Source organism: Panthera tigris, chromosome D1, assembly GCF_018350195.1.
Source record: "Panthera tigris isolate Pti1 chromosome D1, P.tigris_Pti1_mat1.1, whole genome shotgun sequence".
Classification (NCBI taxonomy): Eukaryota; Metazoa; Chordata; class Mammalia; order Carnivora; family Felidae; genus Panthera; species Panthera tigris.
This window is the reverse complement of record NC_056669.1, coordinates 108,525,171-108,541,887: the sequence shown is the minus strand read 5'-3', so window position 1 is coordinate 108,541,887 and position 16,717 is coordinate 108,525,171. Positions and strand designations below refer to the sequence as shown.

The window sequence follows — 16,717 nt, the reverse complement described above, 5'->3', positions numbered from 1 at the left end:
GATTTGTCAATCTATGGCAGGTATTATGCTCTGTGCTTTGAGCAAGATAAGCCCTTTAATTTCTAGGAGGCAGGCACGATAATCACCCATTTTACAGATGACGAAACAGTTGTACAAACCTAACTTGGTCGTGGTTATCTTGCTAGAAAGGAGCCAAGAGTAGGTCTCAGCTGTGTGACTCCAAAATCTGGACTCCTAACTTCTATTCTATACCTTGTTGTTATGATGAGAAATGGCAGGATGGGACTCAGAGGTGCAGAGCAGGAGAGACCCAGAGATGCATCAGATAAGAACCCTAGGGCACATTATTTCTCAGTATGTTTGGAACCATAACCAAGAGCTGGGGGAAGACCAGAGGGTAGCCCTTAACCTGAGTCTTTGGTGCATTTATTGAAGAAATCAAGGAAGGCTGTACAGAGGAGGTGGTCTTTGGCCCCAGTCATGAAGGAGATGTGAAAATTTGCCCACACATTCCTGAGAGAGAGCATCCTTCCTGCTCTCCCCTCATCTTGTTGCTTGTGATGCTCCCTGTCTCCTGGACTCCCCCTGGGCCCCACCACATCCACACACCCCACTAACTCCCCCACCTAAAAATAGTCCATGATACCAACTGCTTTGCCAACTGTTTGGGGGCCTTAGCAGCCAGATGAAACATGAAGGCAGCCAGCAGCTCGTCCTTTAGGGACAAAGGCACTCATTAATCAAAGAGAGGCTCCCTGAGAGGCCACCACAGAGGAGGCTGGACTGCTGGGCTGTCAGCAGCAAATCATGCAAATCCTGCACCACAGGAGAGCTCCGTTCCTTGAATGCCTGCAATATGTCCACCTCCATGCCAGGTAGGCAAGCCACTGTGGGACACGGGGACACTGGGACAGTCTCACTCCCCTTTGCATTCCCAGCTTCCAGCACATTGCCTGCCAGAGCAGGCCCTCAATGAACACATGCTCAATAACCACCAGAATCCCCAGGTCACAGATGGGGAAACTGAAGCTCAGGGGATGGGGGAAGAGATACTTGCCCCAGGTCACACAGCCAGGCAACTACATAGCTGAGGATTGATCAGAGCCCCAGTGCTACCATCTGACACCAGACTGCAGGGAGGAAGGGCTGAGAGAGATTGCAGAGTACTGCAGGACGCAGAGATTTCTCCTGTGGTTTAGTGTGCTGGCACCGGAGCTGCATGATGAGCATGGCCAGACCACAAGGGGCCTCCCAAAGCCTGGGGAGGGCCTGGCCCCAGCATTGTCTAGGTGGGGGAGAGGAAGGGAGAGTTGGGACACCGCCAACAGACACAAGTGCCCAGCTTCCAGCCTTGACTTCTGGCTCTGTCTCAAAAACTCTAGCTTCTCAATCTCTCTAGATCTCATCTTCCTTATTTATAAAATGGGAACAATAATAGCACTTACCTATGGTGGGGTAAAAATTTGCAGTACTTTTCTGAAATCAACCCCTCCTTTCTTTCTCTTCAATCTACATCTTGACCCTATTGGGGGAAAAAAAGTAAGAGAGGAACAAGATACAATCTTTATTTCTTCAATTCTTGGGTTCAGGTGTCTGAAGACAAGGGACTAGCGTAAGCAGTTTGGAAGAATATTTGTGTATCTATTTCAGAAAAGATGCTGAAAACAACAGCAACAACAAGGAACTCTCTGGACTGAGAGATTTGGAGAGAGGAAGGAAGGGCCTATGATGCTGAGCTCTGCCTTTGAGGCCCTGTTGTAAGTGGGAATGGGGGCCGAGAAAAGATTGAACCCTCAGGTAGATTCAGGGATACAAATCCTATTCCTTCAAAGAATCCAAATTTGATTGGATCAGTTTATGGAGCAACTTAGGTCCCAGGACATTCATTGTTGAAAACAAAAGAGGGGGCGCCTGGGTGGCTCAGTCAGTTAAGAGCCTGACTTTGCTCAAGTCATGATCTCACAGTTCATGGGTTTGAGCCCTGCGTCAGGCTCTGTGCTGACAGCTCGGAACCTGGAGCCTGCTTCAGATTCTGTGTCTCCCTCTCTGTCTGCCCCTCACCCGCTCATGCTCTGTGTGTGTCTCTCTCTCAAAAATAAATAAACATTACAAAAAATTTTTAAAGAAAACAACAGAGGACTCAGCTGGCAGTGAATGGAGCTTAACAGCTGGGTGTAGCCAGGGAAAGAGTCAGTCAAAGAGAGCCTTGCCCAAACCACTGTCATCCCAGGGTGACTGTAGGAATACCCAAGGCTGCACTTCCTGAGGACCAATGACAGAGGCTTTGTATTTAGACTGTGGGGAGGAGGGTAAAGACTTCACTAAAATAATCCAGCCAGTCACTAAACAGACAAATAACAATAACAAGCCCTGGAGGCAGTGGACTAGTACCGAGTTGCTACAACATATTAATTAAAATCTTCAGTTTCCAACAAAAAAATATATAATTCATACAAAGAAACAGGAAAGGATGACCCATAGAGTGGGACAAAAGCAGGCATCATCATCCAGATGTGGGGAATTCGGCACCTTCACACCCTGCTCCCGGGAATGTAAAATGGTGCAGCTGCTTAGGAACAGTCCAGCAGCACCTCAAGCAGTTAAACATAGAGTTACACATGACCCAGCAACTTCACTCCTAGGTGTATATCAAGAGAAATGAAATGTTAGAAATAAAAATAAAGAAAGTCAAGGAAGTCAATAGCACAAAAATCAGAAGGGTCAATTGTAATTGGGAAGGGGCACAACGAGAAGCATTAGGGTGCTGTCCAGGGTACTGTTCAGGTTCTTGATGCAGTGATATCACCTAGATACTTGTTTTGTAATAGTTTGGTAAACTGTATATTTATGTTGTATAAGCTATTTGTTTATGATATTTTATAATAAAAATGTTTAAAATAAGATGAGCTGGTTCAACCAAACCCTTACAGTCTGCAATTTGAACCGACAGGGACTTGTTCCAGTTGAAACTACAGTGGCTTTTTCTTTTCTTTTCTTTTCTTTTCTTTTCTTTTCTTTTCTTTTCTTTTCTTTTCTTCTTTCTTTCTTTCTTTCTTTCTTTCTTTCTTTCTTTCTTTCTTTCTGGGTATTAGTAAGGAAGACTTTTTATTGTGATTCAATATACACACAAAGGCACACAAGGAAAACACAAGTTATGGGACAATACATATCTTTACTCCATGCAGTGTATTTGGCTATGTTTTCTCCTCTATTCTATTTCATTAACAATGTTGGCTGAACTCATGAAATCAATTTAATAACCCACTGATAGGCCACAATGCTAGCCTTTAAAAAGTCTTGTCTAAGATCAAGATGTTAGCAACTCTGGTTTCTCCTGAGGCCTCTCCTCTTGGCTTACAGATGGCCACCTTCTTGCTGTATCCTCACATGGTCTTTCCTCTGTGTATGTCTGTGCCCTGGTCTCCTCTTACGAGGACATCATTCAGATTGGGTGAGAGCCCACCCTAAAAGCCTCATTTTAACTTACTTACCTCTTTAAAGGCCTTATCTCCAAACACAGTCCCATTCTGAGGTACTGGCAGTTAGATCTCCAAGATACCACTTTGGAAGGAAGATAATTCAGCACATAACAGGCATGACTTCCTGAGGGATAGGGAGGTAGAAAGAGTCAGGAGGAGAGGGGAGAAGGAGTGTCCAAGCCTGCACATCTACAAATGGGGACAAACAGGCAAATGCAGGGCAGCAGGGAACTCTACACTCTCTGGTTGGTCAGAGGGTGAGGTAGGGAGTATCAGGTTGGAGGAGGTGGCAGGGGAGAGGTCCAGGGCCTTGGATCCCATACCAAGCTTTGGTTTGTAGAGCGATGAGTCTCAGCAAGATCTCCTGGGACACTGGAGGAGGATCCCAGAAAGTTAAACTTTAAGGAGTGTCTCAGATGGACCAAGACCCACACTCTGGGCAAAGAAGCTGTAGCTTGACAAGTTTTAGGCAGGGGCCAGACCCTGACTGAGTTGGAGAGAAAGACTAGACAGGCAAGAATGGAGGCAGAGAGGCCATAGTGGGGGGCTGCCCTGAGTGTCCAGCCAGGAAAAGATGATGTCTGAACTGACAATACTAAAAGTTGGCTTTCATAGAGTGCTTATTATATCCCTCGAGCCAGGCCTGAGCTAAGTACCCTGCCCAGATAATCATGTTAAATTCTCTCAACAGTCCTGTGTGGTAGGTACCTTATTATTCTTATTTCACAGTGAAGAAAACTGAGGCCAGACAGGTGAAGAGACTTGCCTCAAGTCACACAGCCAAGGAGAAATGTGTGTGTCGGTAGAGGCAGAGCCTGCATGTCAGCCCCGCTCTCTGGCAGTCACTGAGGAGATGGCAGGATTGGTGGGAGCTGTGGGGACATAAGTGGGCGGGATTAGGGACAGATTGAGCATGGGGGCTAAGGGAGAGGGGTGAGCTGTGTGTGGGTACTTCTAGGTCCCTAACTCCCTGTATCTGCAATCAAAAAGCTGAAGGGAGCTCAGCCTGCTCCTTCTCCCTCTGCCTCCCCCTTCTCTGCCTTTCCTTCTCAGCATCTCCAGGGGGCTCCCAGGATGCCAGGAATAGGGCTGAGCATTGTTTGTGTGACAGGTACAGATCCCCGTTCATAGCTTCCTGCATGTAAGATACAGAGCTTTATGGGGCGCCTGGGTGGCTCAGTCAGTTGAGCGTCCAACTTCGGCTCAGGTCATGATCTTATAGTTTGTGAGTTCGAGCCCTGGTTCGGGCTCTGTGCTGACAGCTCAAACCCTGGAGCCTGCTTCGGATTCTGTGTCTCCCTCTCTCTCTGCCCCTCCCCCCACTCACACTTTGTGTTTCTCTCCTGCAAAAATAAACGTTAAAATTTTTTTTAAAAAAAGATACAGAACTTTACTTTTCTCTGACTCAACTTCATCTGTTTCTACTGGTGGAAATTCAAGAGTTCCTTCCCTTTATCCCAGCAGGACACAGCCGGCACCCAATGCTGTCTGTTCACACGGGTCCCCAGTGAGATGGCCCACCTGGACCTCCACCCTAAGAAGGCCTCTGCCTGGTCAGCCTTTCCCTCTAGGGCTGGTGGCTTCTCTGCTCTCTCCCCTTCACACTTGAAAGCACAGGAGCCTTTTTGCTGCACAAGGGCACAGGCATTTCTGCCAAGCATGCCTTGGTCACTACACAGCTGTTCCCTCTCTAAGGTCTTGCTGCCTCCTTGGGGAAAGGGATTAACTACCCACTAACCCCTGGCCTTAACTGCTTTTCTGGGCCCCATTAGTCACCTGGAGGGCTGGCTGCAGGCTTTGCAGCTGAGACCTCCTAAGTCTCTCTCCCTGTCACTCCACATCCCTCTTTTCTCCTTCTCCTCGCAGCCCAGTGAATCTTTCTAGACCATGTACTTGGGGGTCACAGTATAAAGCCCCCTACTTGTAACAGATTGTCCAGGCTTTTTCATTTTCTGCTGGGCACAGGCTCAGTTTGAGCTTGGCTTCCACTTCTTCACTTCTTTTTCTCCAACTTTTCTCCTGAAGGTTCAGGTGCCTTATCTCCTGGCCTTCTCCTAACTCTGTGGTGGCTCCTTCTTGGTTCCCTTTGCCCACTCTCTCTTCTCTTCTTTCCCCTCTTTAAATGCTGACTTCTCTTCTCTCCTCCTTGGGAGATCTCACTCCCGACCCTGGCCCCAAGGACTATCAGTCTCTATGCTCAGCCTTCCCTCCCAGACCAGGCTCTGTAGCTGGATGGCCCGCAGGCACCTCTGCTGTGTGCTGGTCTCAGCTACTTGACAACCAATGTTGTGGCTGGACTGGCCCTTCCGGTTTTTATTATGAATGCAAGATGCCCTCAGCAATAACCATCAGGGAACTTTGAGGGGAGAAAAGGTCTATTACTCACAGGTCCTGGAAATTACATGCCACACCTGGGACCACACAGTCAGTACCCGGAGGGAGAGAGAGAAGTGGGGAGCACCTTGGGTTCTGCTTTTACTGGGGTCCAGGGTGGGGCCTAGAGTTTCACAGGCTCACTATTTACTGGTGAATTTAAAATGAAAAGAGTAGGAATTGAAAGCACCCAAAGAGTGAAATCAAACAGCCCAAATGCCAGGTTACCAAGATCTGATCTCTGAAACAGGAGCCTCAGGGGGAGATGGGGCCTTGACCTGGCTCTTTATATCTAGACATGTGGCTGGCAACGTGGCTGGCATCCATCTCAAAGATGGTTATCTCCTTGAAGTGGATACCTCTGCAATCAAAGCTTAAGTCAGGCACTGACCTTACAAAAAAGACAAACCAGCTGTCAGGGCTTATACTACACCCCCTAACGCAACTCACAGTCATCCGTCCGCACCTACGGCACCTGTGTGCCAACACTAAGCGGGAAGCTTATCATTCATTTACCCAAACTCTCTATGCCACAATCTTGAGTATCACCCTGGATGCCTCTCTCCCTCTCCCCCAACAATTTACCTCTCAGGCACAAAGTTCTGTTAATTGACAAGGCAGCCTAGGGAGTGTCAAGTGCAGGGATACTAGAGCCAAAGGTCTGGGTTCAAATTCTGACTCTGCCACTTTCTAGTAGCGTAAATTTGTGCAAGTGACTTCACCTGTCTGGGTTTCGGTTTCCTAATCTGTAAAGTGGGGATGATAATAGCACCTATACCTCACGGGATTGTAATGAAGTTTACATGAGTTACTATTCATAAAAATGGACACAGTACAGGCTGCACAAGCATTTATCGACTAAAATAGATTTCTAGCTTCTAAGGATCTCTTGAATTGGTCTCAAGCCACCAACGGCTTTCCACTGTCTTCCTGCCCTGGCCTAATGGGTCTTCCTGCATCTACCCTTGCCCTCCTCCAATCCCTCTACATACCCAAGCCAAGGTCACCTTTCAAAACGCAACCACTTAACACTCTTCAATGACCTCTACTCACAGCCACACACCTTAACAGGATTGACAAGGCTTGCATGATGTGACCCCCATTCACCTGTCGCACCTCACTTTCACCACTGAACGCTCTGACCTCGCACATTTCCAAAGCTAGACTAGGGAATTGCTTCTTTATAATCTGTAAGAGCTGGAATAATCAAAGCCATCCTTTCATTGACAAGAAGTAGAAACTGACAATGAAGCCCAGTTTATGCCAGGCTGCATTCTTGGCTCCCTGAGCACCTGCTGTGCCCAACTGTTTTCTGATTCCTTCATTTAGAAAGGATTCATACCTTTATTTGTAAATAAATTTGTAAATAAAGGCTGGGCAGTGTGTGGCACCCAGAGATAAATCATACCTACCCTGGCTTGTTCTGGGCCAGGCTCTCTTCTAAGTACTTTACCTAAATTAACTAATTTTCTGTGAGGTTGGTACTGTTATTAGCCCCATGTTATTAGTGAGTAAATTATTTTGCCCAAGGTGCTTAAGGCACTTGGGGGGCTGAACCTCTGACTTCGGCTCAGGTCATGGTCTCACGGTTGGTGAGTTTGAGCTCCTCATCGGGCTCGCTGCTGTCAACACAGAGCTGGCCTCAGATCCTCTGTCCCACCCCCCGACCCCCGCTCCTCCCCCAGGGGCACCCTCTATCTCAAAAATAAAAAAAAATAATAAAAAACAAGAGCCAGTGTGATTCCAGAGTCTTGCTAAGGTTAATGAGGTTGAGTGTTAATAAAGAACTTGATAGACTTCAGAGGCAGGAACAATCACATTTAAGTATTGGAAGTCCAAACAAACTTCATAATAAAACATCTCACAATTCTCAATGTGGTTTAAGAAATTATTTCCTTTTACCAGATGAGGCACTATAGTCATGGTAAATGGCACAAGGTCTGGAGTCAGGTGATACCAATATTCATTTCCTAGCCCTGTCACATTCAGAGTAGGTGTTCTTGACCTCATTTTTGTGCTTCAGTGTTCTCGTTTGTAAAAGGGGTATAATAAAATAATATACCTCGTGCCATTGTGAGGATTAAATGAGATAACAATGCCTTTAAAGTGCTTAGCACCCTGCCTGGAACGTAGCAAGTGCCCCCCCCCCCCAAAAAAAAAAGATGAAATAAGATGCTGGCTTTTTTTATTTTATTGGGCACAGATGATGTATCAAACATGTTCTGGGCCTGTTAAGCCTCACAACAACTCCGTGAAGGTTTTGTCCTCATTGTACTGCTAATAGCGCATGCTCACCAGGTGCCACGCATTGCTCTAACATACTTCGCTAACTCAACCCTCACGACAATCCCTAGAACTGCGTCTACATATCATAACCCCCGTTGTACAAGGGGAGGAAACTGAACCTAAGTAACTCGAACAAGTCCACGGCCAGCATGGGGAGCAACCGGGCAGTATGCTTCCAGGGTCTGTACCCTTAACCATGGTGCCTTTCAACAACTGGCGAGGAACCGACCGGGCTCAGAAAATAAAGAGATTCCCACGCCTGAGAAGCTCTCGGTTCCTTTCAAACCCACGGATTATAATCGTGTCCAGCAGATGGCGCCTCAGAGCATAGCACCGTGCGAGATCGGCATTAGCGGTCAAAACCACCATGCCCACAATGCTGTGCGGGCATTAAGGTCCTCCTCCTCCTCCTCCTCTTCCGGTTTAGCTGTCCGAGGCACCGCCTATGTGCTCTGCAGGCGGAATGTCTGTATCTGAGCCATTCAGGTCCTTCCCCTATCTTCAGATGGCGAGTTAAAAGGTGTTTTCCCTCATGTGACTCTCCTTGCTTTACTAGTTGGAGGGTAGAAGGGCCGAAACAACGCTGCTTTTTTGTTGGCTTCACCTGACGCGAGGACCCTTGACCTCTGACCCAGGATGGCGGCGCCCAAAGCCGTCGCTGTTGCTGTTGCCCTAAGGTGAACTGAGGCCGGGAGTCCCGCGTCATGTCGAAGCTGAACCGGGCCACTCGGGCTCTCAGGAAGCCCGAGGCTGGTGGCGTCATCCGGACCATCGTGCGGGCAGGCCAGGCCATGTCTGGGCCCCCTCTAGGCCCCATCCTGGGTCAGGTGCAGCGGTGGCTGGAACGCGGAGCGGGAGGCGCCGTGGGGTGGGAGCTAGTACCCGGGTGGAGGGTGCGGGGTCTGGAGCCAGGGAGGCCTCGGTGCAAAGCGCGGCTCTGCTACCTACACGCTTAATGTCTTTGCGTTCGTTACATGGGTCCTTCGAGGCTCTTCTTCCCCCGTCCTTCCTCACCGGCTGTGGTGAGGTTAGAGGGATGATGCATACAGATCATCTGGCGCGTAAAGTGTTAGTTGAATCTGGGCGGCCAAAAGAGGATGGAAACCGTAACGAAGTGAAGACGAGGGAAGGGACGGACAGAACCTCCTGGGTGGCAGGAAGCCGCCCCTTCCCACACTTACGCCGATGCTCCCCTCCCAGAGAGGCGTTTCCATCAACCAGTTCTGCAAAGAGTTCAACGAGAAGACAAAGGACATCAAAGAAGGCATTCCTTTGCCCACCAAGATTTATGTGAAGGTGCACAGTTGGGACTCTGATCCTGTTTGGTTTTAAGTTTTTATTTTAATTCCAGTTAGCACACGGTGTTACGTTAGTTTCGGGTGGACAATACAGTGATTCGACAATTCCCCACATCACCCGGTGCTTATCGTGGCAAGTGCCGGCCTTAATCCCCATCACCTCTTGATCCTGTTTGTTTTTCTTCCTCCTTATTCTCCCTAGTTCCTGGGGGCTGGTCACTTGGGGTTGGTGCTCAGCTCCTAACTTTGGGCGAGTCTCTTGCTTTTACCGAGCCCCACCTTCCCCATTAACACAGCGGAGACCAGACCATATCTTTTCTGAGCCTATCCTACTATATTGCAGTTCCTTCCTTTGCCTCTCCATTCCACTGGGCTTTTTTTTTTTTTTTAACATTTATTTATTTTTGAGAGACAGACAAAGCATGAGTGGGGTAGGGGCAGAGAGAGGGAAACACAGAATCCGAAGCAGGCTCCAGGCTCCGAGCTGTCAGCACAGAGCCTGACTTGGGGCTTGAACCCTTGAACTGTGACATCATGACCTGAGCTGAAGTCGGACCCTTAACAAACTAAGCTACCCAGGCGCCCCTCACTGGGGCTTTTAGAGCAGAGTTGGGCCTGGACTAGAAGTGACAAAGCTGTTTGCTACAGATATATTTTCCCTGTGGTTTTGTGGTCTGTTAGATGGGCACCATCAGGAGGTGAATCAAGGGAAGCGGGGGATAGAAGTTAGAAGTTCTCTGGGCCAGGGCAGTAGGGGTTAGGGGAGGCAGGAGACATATTCTCATATATGTCTTTTTCCATTAAGCCTGACAGGACATTTGAGATCAAGATCGGACAACCCACTGTTTCCTACTTCCTGAAAGCAGCTGCTGGGATTGAGAAGGGGGCCCGGCAGACAGGTAAGGGTCAGGGTGGGCTCCCGGGAGTCTGGGGGCTCTGGAAGGAAGCAGGGGCACCTGAAGGTCTACTTGTTTCTTCCTCCCAGGGAAGGAGGTGGCAGGCCTGGTGACCTTGAAGCACGTGTATGAGATTGCCCGAGTTAAAGCTCAGGACGACGCCTTCGCCCTGCAGGATGTGCCCCTGTCCTCTGTTGTTCGCTCCATCATTGGCTCTGCCCGTTCCCTGGGCATTCGTGTGGTGAAGGAGTGCGTGTCCTGGGAAGGTGCAATGGGAGGGGAGGGCTTGGAAAATTCTGGACTCTGGGGCGAAGCTGAGAGGGCCCATTACAGTGGGAGGGTCAGCTTCTGAGTCAAGGACCTTAGACTTCTTAGGAGTGGGGAGCCTTATTCATCTATTTGGAACATGAATATTAAATGTCTGTTACGTGTTAGATATCGTTCTGGACATTAAATACAGCTAGGAACGCGACAGCCATGCTTGGTCCTGCTCCTGAGTTCAGTTCAGAGCTGGAGGCAGATGCATAAATGGAACATTAGGCTGCTGAACAGTCACTGTTGACAAAAGTAACTACAGGTGTCTTGAGAACAGAGAGTAGAGCTCCTGATTTTGCCTGGAGTGTCAACGAGGACTTCATAGAGGAGGTGACATCTAAGCAGAGACTTGGAAAAAGAGGTCACGGATGGGGGAAAGATCCCCGTGAAGGACAGAAGGTGAAGAAGTGAAGCAAAGAAGTGCAGTGTGATCTGGTATACGATGCTAGAAGCAAAGTGGGGAATAGGAAGAGAGGTGAGGCAAATGGACCTGCTGGGAAGGCCGAAGGCTGTCTATAGCTGTCTCTAGTTCAGACTTGATCCAGAGGCCAGAGGGGGCCTCCTCCTAGAGCTTGGGATGACCTCAGGAATTGTTTCTTTGAGTGAGACGTTGAATGGAAGGGCATCTGGCTCAGGCAACAGCAGGGTCAGTACTTGGTCCTTTATGGGCCTCTTGCTGGTTTGCATCCCATGCTGAGGCTGATGGTTGTTTCCTAAGAGAAGTGAGGTTAAGCATGGTACAGGGATGGACTTGACTTTTCTCAAATCTTTACTTTTACTAGGAGTACAGAGACGAGCCAATCTGACCCCTGCTTGCGGGGAGGCATGTGCGCACAGCCAGCTGACTTCTTTGTACATAGTGTTCATGGGCACAGAGGAAGGGGCAGTTGATCTGGACTGGGGGATAGCCGTGACCTCAAAGGACTAGTGGGGCTTTAAAGAGGGAATAAAAGGCAGAGGTGGGGGTAGGAGTGGGGTGGCAAAGGTGTGGAGGCTGGGGAGTCCAGGAAGGGAGAAAGTGTGCTGAGATAGTGCCATGGGCCCTGGTAAGCTCCCCAAAGGTGACTGGCCACTCACTCACCATCTGTTTTTCTGCACCTGCAGCCTCAGTTCAGAAGAGTTGGCAGCTTTCCAGAAGGAGCGAGCCGCATTCCTGGCTGCCCAGAAAGAGGCAGATTTGGCAGCCCAGGCGGAAGCTGCCAAGAAGTGACCCCCGTCTCCTGCCCTCCAGGATTTTGAAGGGAACAGCTGGAATGGAGGCCAGTTGGAAAAGCTGTGCCAAAGGGGAGGCAGGGAGGTGGCACCAATCTGATTGTTATTTCCCTGACTTTAAATTATATATTTTTTTATGTATGACAGTATCAAGGGCTCAAGCCTAAATAAACATCCTGTGTCACCCACTCTCAATTTCTGTCTTGGGACCCCAGGGGACAGGGACCAATGCTGACAGTCGCCAACATGGACAGACCTCATCTACCCTAAGGAAGGAGGGTCTTCCTACATGCTATGGAATCCGATGCTCAGCCAAGCAGAGCACCTTGCCCAGGTTTTGAATCGGTGGCAAAGGGAGGAGTTAGAGCTCCTGGCTTCCGATTCGAAATCTGTCTTTTCTCCTCCCCGGGGCCGGGAGAACAGGTGGGGGCCATGGAAGCCGAGACTTGGGTGTACGGACGCAGCAGAGGTATCTCGTGCCGCCGTCAGAAATCTCTCTTCTCTCCTTGGAGACTTCCCACCTCAACAGAAACGGCCTGCTGTGGGGACTCGGCGCCGAGCAGAGTCACTGCAAAGAGCACCTCAGGTCCCAGGCACTGCTTCGGGCCCCTCTCCTAAGCTGACCCCTGGCCTGGGTCCGGTGTTAGCTGAAAGTGAACCACGGTGGAGTTAAGGGCTGCAGACCTACAGAAGAAGCAGAGCTTCAGTGGGTACCCGCCCACGTTGAGGGAGGTCTTTGGGAAGCCCCTGGCCTTTTGTTTTCCTCAGTATCCAGAACGCCGAGGACTCCTGTCCTGTCAGTGAGAGGAGGAGTCAGGGCAGGAACGGGATTCACGTTTACCAAGCATGTTAGGCGCTAGGCACCCCCTTTTACCCTGAGATTTGGAAAGCATGGGAAAACAGGACTGAAACCCTCATGTAATCCCACCGCCCCGATGAGACTCCTGCCGGTATTTTGGTGTTTATCTTTTCCACTGTTTTCTTTGTGTATGTATTTATATATAAGACTATTTAAGAAATTGGAGGGGCACCTGGTGGCTCAGTCGGTTAAGCGTCCAACTCTTAATTTCGGCTCAGGTCGTGATCTCACAGTTGGCGAGCTTGAGCCCCGTCTCAGGCTCTATGCTGACAGTGCAGGGCCTGCTTGGGATTCTCTGTCTCACTCTCTCTGCCCCTCCCCAGGTCTCTCTCTCTCTCTCTCTCAAAATAAACTTAAAAAAAATAAAATAAAAAGTTGGGGTCATACCCTGGATACTGTTTGATTCTACTTTTTTTTTTTTTTTAATTTTTTAACGTCTATTTATTTTTGAGACAGAGAGAGACAGAGCATGAATGGGAGAGTGTCAGAGAGAGAGAGGGAGACACAGAATCCGAAACAGGCTCCAGGCTCTGAGCTGTCAGCACGGAGCCCGACGCGGGGCTCGAACTCACAGACCGCGAGATCATGACCTGAGCCGAAGTCGGACGCCTAACCGACTGAGCCACCCAGGCGCCCCTGTTTGATTCTACTTTTACTTCTAACGTGGCAACTAAGAATATTTTCTGGGGCGCCTGGGTAGCTCAGCTGGTGAAGTGTCCAACTCTTGATTTCAGCTCAGGTCATGATCTCGTGGTTTGTGATATCAAGCCTGCATCGGGCTCTGCGCTGACAGCACAAAGCCTGCTTGAGATTCTCTCTCTCTAGGGCGCCTGGGTGGCTCAGTTGGTTAAGAGATTCTCTCTCTCTCTGCCCCTCCTCCATTCTCTCTCACTCAAAATAATAAACATTTATAAAAAACATTTTCTGTTATTCTTTTCCTCAAGTGATTTTTAATGACTCCCTAGTATTTTAATGACTCCCTAGTATACAGGGGTGCCTAGGTGGCTCAGTCAGTTAAGCATCTGACTTTTGATTTCAGCTCAGGTCATGATCTCACAGTTCATCAGATTGAGCCCTGCATCGGGCTCCGTGCTGACAGTATGGAGCCTGTTTGGGATTCTTTCCCTCCTCTCGCTGCCCCTCCCCTGCTCACGTATATGTGTGCTCTCTCTCTTAAAATAAATAAACTTAAAAAAAATATGTATGCACGAAGCCTTGTGATGAACATCATTTGGATAACAGTTTTGAGCGGCTTATGTGTCAGGCACTGTTTTTTTGGCACTAGAACCGAGGACACAAGAATAAATATGACAGACATTTTCTCCCTTCAGAGATGGCATTTAATAATAATTACCCAGAAAAAATTAGTTACAATTACTACTGTGACAGGAGAGGTATGACAGGCTGGGAGAGTGTACGAGGGGTACAGCCAAGCCTGGAGATCCAGTGAAGAGTTCTCAGGGGAGGTGATTTTAAGCTAGAGGGGTTGAAGGCAAGACCTGAAGGATGACTGGGACAGCTGGGGGTGAGTTCAGCATGGGATCTCAGGCAGAGCTGTGTCTGTTACCTATCACTGCATGATGATATTATCGCACACCTAGTGGCTTAAAACACTGTCTCCATTTCTGTACATCAGGAGTCTGGGCATGGCTTAGCTGGGTTCTCGGCTTCAGGGCCTCACAAAGCTGCAATTGAAGTGCTGGCTGGGGCTGTGGTCTCATCTGAGGCCCAACTAGGGAAGGATCCGCTCCTGAAATCATGTGGTTGTTGGCATATTTCCGCTCTTCCTTCCTCTCACCTTGGGCATTGCACTAAAGCTGCCTTTTGAAATTAAATGAGGCTGTTTGACTTGCTTTGGCCAGTGAAATGTGAGCAGGAGTCATGTGGGCAGAATTATTTACTAGACCATGAGGCTCTGCAGTGCTGTCTCCCCCTGCTGCTGCAAGCATAAGCCCATGTTGATGTGGATGGGGAGATACATGCTGAGACACCCGGGGGGCAGCTGCCCTGAAGCTTTGCCTGTACCCTGGCAGTCCTTCTGTGAGCAAGAAATGGACCCTGTTAGTTTAAATCTGGTATTTTGGGGTTTGTTACAGCAGCAAGACTTAACCCATCCTGACGGTTTGGAGAGAAGCTTGTGATGTTGGAAAAATGGAATGAAACCCAGTGTGGCCGGTCTCAGGTCATTTCCCTTCAGGTGAAGTCTTCGAAGCGAGGTGGTTGAGTTGCCCTTCAGTTTGCATTTCTTTAGGAATCGTATGATGTAGGTGCCTGTATCTCCATTTTGCAGATGAAGAAAATGAAGCTTGGCTGGCAAGTGCTTGCCCAGGGTCACGCATGGCCCCTTACTTCACTTGAGGAAATAAAAACCACCAGATGGAAAACTCCCACAACTTTGGCCAAATCTACAAACCTACTATCCTTCACTTCTTCCTGTCTGTAAGAATGGAGTTTTTTCGTTCCATCAGAGACAAATCGCTCCACCTCTGCTGGTGGCCCTCTTTCACCCTCTCTGTCACCACCACCCTCTCTGTCACTAGTTTCTCCCAGATGCAGTGATGTGGAAGGGTTCAGGCTACACAGGAGCTCCGTGCTTCTTCACTGTGTGGTCTTGGGCAAGTTACTTAACTGCTCTGTACCTTAGACTCGTCTATTCGACAGGGAAAATAGTGCTGACCTGAACAGATTGTTGTAAAGATTAAATGAATTAATGCACGTAAAGCCCTCAGAACAATGACTAGCATATTACAAGTTTCCAATAAATGGGAGCTGTTATTATTCCTGGGTTGTTTTCTTGAGCAAATACGCACACTCCAGTATTATTTAAAAAAAAAAAAAAAAGCTACTTCTCTGGCTTCACATCTCCTTTTAGCCACTGTCCCATTTCTCTGGTTTTTTTCGCTGTAAAACCTATAAGAATTGTCCAAAAGTAGTGTCTATGTTTCATCTTCCACTCACTCTTTAAGTCTTCTAATGCTTTTTGTCTTAAACTCTCCTGTGGCTGTTATTAAATATGCCAACATCAATCTCCCTTTTGGTTAGCGTTGGTATGACTACTCTTTTTTTCCATCATTTCAACCTTTTTCTATCCTTATGTTTTAGATGTTCTTGTAACAGCACTAGTGGATATGGTAGTCACCTTCTGAAACTGTCTCCAAAGATTCCCACCTCTTAGTAATTAACACCCACCACACTTTCAGGGTTGGCCTATGTCACCATAGGTTGTTTTTCCCCCCCTTACTCAGCATAATACCTTTATGATTCGTCCCAGCTGTCGTGTGTATCAGTAGTTCATTCTTTTGTATTGCTGAGCAGTATCCCAAGGTGTGGATGTACCACGGTCTGTTAATCATTCATCTGTTGAAACGTATTTTGCTGTTTCCACATTTTTGCTATCACAAATAAAACTGTTATGATCATTCCCGGAAGACCTAATTTTCATTCCTTTGAACAAATGCCCAAGAGTGCAATTGCTAGGTGGTATAGTATGTTTAGTTTTGTGAGACTGCAAAGTTTGGGTTGCCTGGGTGGCTCCGTTGGTTGAGAGCATCTGACTCTCGATTTCAGCTCAGGTCACGATCTCATGGTGGTGACGATGTCATCGAGCCCTGCATCGGGCTCCGGGCTGAGCATGGAGCATGCTTGAGAATCTCTCTCCCTCTCTCTCTGCCCCTCCCCTGCTTGCACATGCTCTTTTGGAAAGGAGGAAGGAAGGAAGGAAGGAAGGAAGGAAGGAAGGAAGGAAGGAAGAAAGGAAGAAAAAGGAAACTGCAAAATTTCTTTCCAGAGTAACTGTATCATTTTACATTCCAACCAGCAATATGTGAGTGATCTAGTTTCTCTGCATTCTTACCAGCACTTGATATTACCATAATTCTTGTTCTTATGTAGTTGTTCTGACAGGTGGTTAATGATATCTCACTGTGATATTAATCTATGTTTTCCTAATGGTTAGTGTTTTTTAATATCTTTTCACATACTTATTTACTATACATACATGTGCTATGGTAAAATGTCTCTTCATGTCATTTTTTTCCA

At 48.1% G+C, this 16,717-nt stretch overlaps 1 protein-coding gene across 2 annotated transcripts; it reads left to right on the top strand.

Moving 5' to 3' along the window:
* The first annotated feature begins 8,508 nt into the window (after window positions 1-8,508).
* MRPL11 (mitochondrial ribosomal protein L11) lies at window positions 8,509-12,008 on the top strand. 2 transcript variants are annotated; one of them, XM_007091846.3, is made up of 6 exons: window positions 8,509-8,619; window positions 8,735-8,926; window positions 9,300-9,395; window positions 10,203-10,296; window positions 10,383-10,559; window positions 11,713-12,008. In XM_007091846.3, exons 2-6 carry the CDS (start codon window positions 8,804-8,806, stop codon window positions 11,985-11,987), a joined length of 765 nt encoding a protein of 254 aa, XP_007091908.1. In that variant the 5' UTR covers window positions 8,509-8,619; window positions 8,735-8,803; the 3' UTR covers window positions 11,988-12,008. The 2 variants fall into 2 exon arrangements, with proteins under 2 accessions (XP_007091908.1, XP_007091909.1); XM_007091847.3 differs by lacking the exon at window positions 8,509-8,619 and having other exon boundaries at window positions 8,634-8,926; window positions 10,383-10,542.
* The last annotated feature ends 4,709 nt before the right edge of the window (window positions 12,009-16,717 follow it).

Coding starts and splice junctions, on each gene's coding strand:
- MRPL11 (XM_007091846.3), top strand. CDS start 8,804: ATGTCGAAGCTGAACCGGGCCACTCGGGCTCTCAGGAAGCCCGAGGCT. Junction 9,396..10,202: donor CCACCAAGATTTATGTGAAG/GTGCACAGTTGG, acceptor TTTTCCATTAAG/CCTGACAGGACATTTGAGAT. Junction 10,560..11,712: donor GGAGTGCGTGTCCTGGGAAG/GTGCAATGGGAG, acceptor CTGCACCTGCAG/CCTCAGTTCAGAAGAGTTGG.